The sequence below is a fragment of the Dioscorea cayenensis genome, chromosome 6, assembly GCF_009730915.1.
Source record: "Dioscorea cayenensis subsp. rotundata cultivar TDr96_F1 chromosome 6, TDr96_F1_v2_PseudoChromosome.rev07_lg8_w22 25.fasta, whole genome shotgun sequence".
Lineage (NCBI taxonomy): Eukaryota > Viridiplantae > Streptophyta > Magnoliopsida > Dioscoreales > Dioscoreaceae > Dioscorea > Dioscorea cayenensis.
Window position 1 is genome coordinate 14,875,279 of NC_052476.1, and position 5,120 is coordinate 14,880,398.

Consider the following 5,120-nt stretch of genomic DNA (forward strand, 5'->3'; position numbering starts at 1 on the left):
AGATTTACTCCACAATCTGATAGAATTCTTTTCAACCACAAGCTTTGACAACATGTCCCACAAAAAAGCTACATATTCTGCCTCTGTTGAAGAAAGATTAACTATTTCTTGTTTTTTGGATATCCATGATACAATTGCAGATCCAATTGGAAAAAAACATCTCATGTAGTGCTTTTTCTGCCCATCAAGCTTCATCCCCTAGTCACTGTCTGAATAACATATCATTGACATTTACTTCCTCTTTCATAATATATTCCATAATCAATTGTTCCAGCCAAATAACTGTAAATTTGTTTTGCTGCACCAAGTTAGTTTTTGGTAGGTTGATGCATAAATCTGGACAATAAATTGACAGGGAATGCTATATCTGGTTTGGATTATGTTACAAATATCAATTTCCCAATTAGCTTCCTGTAAGCATTGATATCAACAGGTTCACTATCCTCATATAAATTCATTCTGTAACCAGAATTCAGAGGAGTGATGGAGGGTTTGCAACTGAACATGATGTAGCTCTTTAATAGGTCCTCCACATATTTCCTCTGGCATATATGAATTCCTGATAAATCTTGTTTAATCTCCAAGCCCAAGAAGTATGACATTTGGCCAAGATTGCTCGTTTCAAAGGATTTATGCATATCTTCACTGAATTTATTCATCATGTCTACTGAAGGACCTAGATAAATTACAGCATCTACATAAATATACACAATGAGAATTTCATTTTTATCTCCAATTTTTGTATATAATGTGTGTTCTATGAGACTCCTTTAAACCCTTGTTGTTGTAGATATGAGTCAAATTTTTCCATACCAAGCTCTTGGAGCTTGTTTCAACCTATAGAGAGCTTTATACAGCTTGTACACCATCTACTCCTGGCCATCCTTTATGAGCTGCCAAGGCAATTAGGAGTCTTATAGTATCCATTCTTGTCACAGGAGCAAATATTTCTTCATAATCGGCACCATAATCTTGATTATATCCTTTGGCCACAAGTCTTGCTTTGAGCTTGTTAATTTCATCATTGTGTTTGTATTTTCTCTTAGAGATCCAATTTACGCCAATTACTTTCTTTCCAGGTGGCAACGAAGTTAATTCCCAAGTATTGTTTCTTTCAATTGCAGCTAATTCAACTTGCATAGCATTTCTCAATTCTATTATTTTTTTTGCTTCCTCAAAAGTCACTAGATCTGACACATTCAAGGCAAAAGAGCAATTTTCATATATTTCTCTGAGCATTCTAACTCTTATTGGAGGTGTTTCTTCACTTTGATTTGCAATTGGAGAGATTTGATTTTTTGTATCTATTCAGTCAATAGATTCTATCACTATTTCAACTTCATTAGTAGTAGTATCATCACTTGACCCACTTCTTGACTTGTTCTTTGGAAAAATAAAACTTGGTGAATTAATTCTTTGAGCATCTGAGCTTTCTGAATTCCATTCCCAACTGCCTTGTTCATCAAAGCCGACATCCCTACTGATGATTATTTTTATAAGTGAAAGGATCAACCCAGATATATGCTTTAGAATCAATACAGTATCCAATGAGAATACATTTCTTTGCTCGATTGTCAACTTTTTGCAAATTCTGTGCTGGTTTTTTCGTATAAGCAATGCATCCAAAAATTTTTAAATGAGATACACAAGGTTTGTTTCCAAACCAAGTTTCATATGGTGTTTTATTCATAAATGTCTTGGTTGGAGATAAATTGGATAAGTGAACAACAGTAGATACAGCCTCAGCCTAGAATTTAGTTGGTAATTTCTTACCATTTAACATGCTTCTTGCCCTCTCTACTAAAGTTCTATTTTTCCTCTCAGCAATACCATTTTGCTGAGGGAAATAAGGTGCAATAAATTCATGCTTGATTCCATAATTATCACATAGCATTCTGAATTGATTACCTGTGTATTCACCTCCTCTATCTATTCTTAAATTTTTCAATTTATGATTGGATTGTCTTTCAACTAGATTTAAAAATTCCTGAAAGCAATCAAGAAAATCACATTTATTTTTAATAAAATAAACCCAACTCATTCTGTTGAAATCATCAATAGACAATAGAAAATACCTGGTTCCTCCAAGTGGCTCCACTTGCATAGGATCACACAAGTCAGAGTGAATTAACTGCAGCTTTTCTTTGGCCCTCCACGACTTCCCAGTAATAAATGGTTGTCTAGGCATCTTCCCATATATGCAGCATTCACAATTTTTGAATTGTTTCACTTTGGGTAAGCCAGTAACCATTCTTCTTTGATTTAATACTTAAAGATTTTGAAAATTCAGATGTACATACCTGTCATGCCACATTATAGAATTCTCCTTAATTAACACAGCTGCATTTAGTTGATCAGTTTTTGTAAATTCAATAGGAAACAAATTATTTTTATTTTGCTTCACAGCCATCAGCTGAATACTAGTCTTGTTATCAAAAATTCTGCAGACTCCATTTCTAAATACCAAATGGTACCCATTGTTGACCAATTGATCGACACTCAATAAGTTGTGAGCCAGATTGGGAATAAAATGCACATTGTGAATCAAATTTGCTTCACCACTTTCAATTATTACACTGACACTCCCTTTTTCCTGCAACTTGCAATTCTTTGTTATCTCCCAATTTGACAATATGCTTTTGAGATTCATCCACCAAATAAAATAATTCCTTTTTTCCAGTCATATGGCTAGAACAACCACTATCCAAAAGCCAAACTGTAGATTCTGATGATTTAGTTTCAGTGTGAACCAAGAATAATTTTCCAAATTCATCATTTACATTTTTATCCACATTAGTGCTGGAGCTTTCACCTACATTCTTGTCTTTGTACCAATAGTTTGACTGTATGTAACCAAATATTTTGCTATGATAACACTGAATATTCCTCAAATTAGCTCAAATAGGTCTCTGATCAAAGCCGGGACCAACTTGATTTTTGCTGTTGCTGCTTTGAACGCCTTCATTAGATTTATCATAGATATATCTACCACTCCCTCTGCTATAGTTTCTTCCTCTTCCTCTGAAAGGACTTCTACCTCTACCTCGGTTGGTGATAATGCCCCTTGCGTGTGACCCGCAAATGCACGGATTTGTCGAAGTAATAAATCCCAAGTGAGTGGGGTACCGTATCCACAGAGAGTAGGGAATAAAAAATACCTTAATTGCTACTTAACCAATTGAAGATGAATAATGATTGTGTTGATAAGATGTTATGTAAAAAGAAATAAAAGGAACAAGAATGAGAGGCATAAGTAAGTGAGAGGTAAGGCAATCGATAGAAATGGGGTACTCGAACAATGCTCCCCTTAGGACTTATGCTTCAAGTGCAAGACCTACCATTATACTTTCTAATTAATGTTTAATGAGTCGTGGAAATCCTAAAGCACACGGTCCCAAACCTAAGGTCAGCCGTGACTAACCCTACACTATGTCCCGGTGGAGAAATCACTCAGTCTCAACACCTCACACTACACAAAGTTGCATGGAGTTCTGGGGATTCCAAGTGATAAACCCTATTCCTATGTGTAGATCTAACCCTTTGGTCAAGGCGAAAGACCCCTAGTTACAATTAAGCCCCAGATACTAAAGTCACTTCAACGCTTCACTCTGTTGCTCGCACAACTAAGCCTCAGCAGAGTTCATCCCTTAGCACTTCACTCTATTGTAACCGCAAAGAACTCTAGGAAATGGAGGTAGGATAAATCATACCGAAGGGGAAAGGGGACACTCCGCTACCTCTCGACTCACCCTCTCAACCATGACATACCGAAGGGGAAATGGAGGTAGGATAAATCACTGTAGCACAAGGAGAGTTTTCAAGTCAGAAATTGAACCATGACATACGGCCTCAATGATGCCCCAGATGATTACTGTAGCTATTAAAGAAGATGATTTGCTTGAAGGCATACTGGCTTAATGAGGTGCTCATTGAGCCAGTATAGAGACTATTCTGAGAGCTTTTTGTGTACTTTGCCTACCCCTAACGGCCTCAATGAGCTCCTCATTGAGCCAGTATACCACCTCAATGATTTCCTCATTGAGCAGGTATACCACCCATGTAGAGGCCAATTTGTGAGAAATGTTGGGGGGCATATGAGGGTATCTTGAATGCCATTTGAGGGACTTTTGGGCGGACTCTTGGCAGCCATTACTTAGGAGAGAAAAGGAGAACGAAGACATCATTCTTGGGAGTGTTTTGGCTTGAGGCTTGGAGAGATCAAGAGCTTGAACTTCAAGGGGAAAGCTTCATCATCAAAGGAGGAGTAGCATTTGGCCTTCCTTGGGTTAGAGGAATCGTCATTCGGCTGGCATTCTTCATCCTCATCATCATTCGGACTAGGGAGTGCCATTTATGCATTTACTTCTTATTTTTGTTGAGTTTGAGATACTTGTTTGTATGATGGCACACTAGACCCCCAAGGCCACCGGATGTAGGTGAACCTTGGGGGGTTCATCATGTATTTTGGATGATACACTTATATTTGGAATGCATTGTTGTGATTTATTTTTTGGCTCATTGTGTTTCATGCTTAGAACTATTATGTGGAGAAATCCTTAGTTCTTGTTTGCGTTGTACACATAGACATGATCTACTTGCATGTACTAGATCGTTAATGAGCTAAAATGGGTAATCTTTGACCAACGTACCGAGAAATTGGATGTAGGTAGGCCCTCCGAACCATGAGGATAAACTTAGGTTAAGTGTATCCTTGTTGCGTGATCTCCATTCACTTAATGCAATCGTAGGAATATGATTAAGGAGAGATCCTTGTCATCATTTGTACGGGATTAGGGTTTAACCGCTGAGAAATTGGGGTTGAACTATTGTTGAGGTCCGTCGGTCTAAATCACCTTTGTTATTTTATTCTTATGCATCCATACATCATGATGAACCCTCATGGGGATCCTCATCCCTAGGCCTATTTTTATTATCATTGCTTTTGTGATCTCCTTGCTTGCCTTGAAATCGTTATACTTGTCCTCTATTTACATTCTTGCATGTATTAGAGTAGTATACCATGCTCAAGTTGTAAGTTGTAAGGTTAGACAATAGGTGATGGATGAGTAATAGGAGCTTCTTAGCCCCGTGGAATACGATCCTTGGGCCCTCACTCAAGG

At 37.5% G+C, this 5,120-nt stretch overlaps 1 protein-coding gene across 1 annotated transcript; it reads right to left on the reverse strand.

The window, feature by feature from the left end:
• Positions 1-377: 377 nt before the first annotated feature.
• On the reverse strand, positions 378-2,410 carry LOC120263165 (uncharacterized mitochondrial protein AtMg00810-like). The gene is made up of 4 exons (XM_039271054.1): positions 2,301-2,410; positions 2,076-2,097; positions 1,909-1,987; positions 378-676 (listed from the first exon to the last, which is right to left on the reverse strand). Exons 1-4 carry the CDS (start codon positions 2,408-2,410, stop codon positions 378-380), a joined length of 510 nt encoding a protein of 169 aa, XP_039126988.1.
• Positions 2,411-5,120: the final 2,710 nt, after the last annotated feature.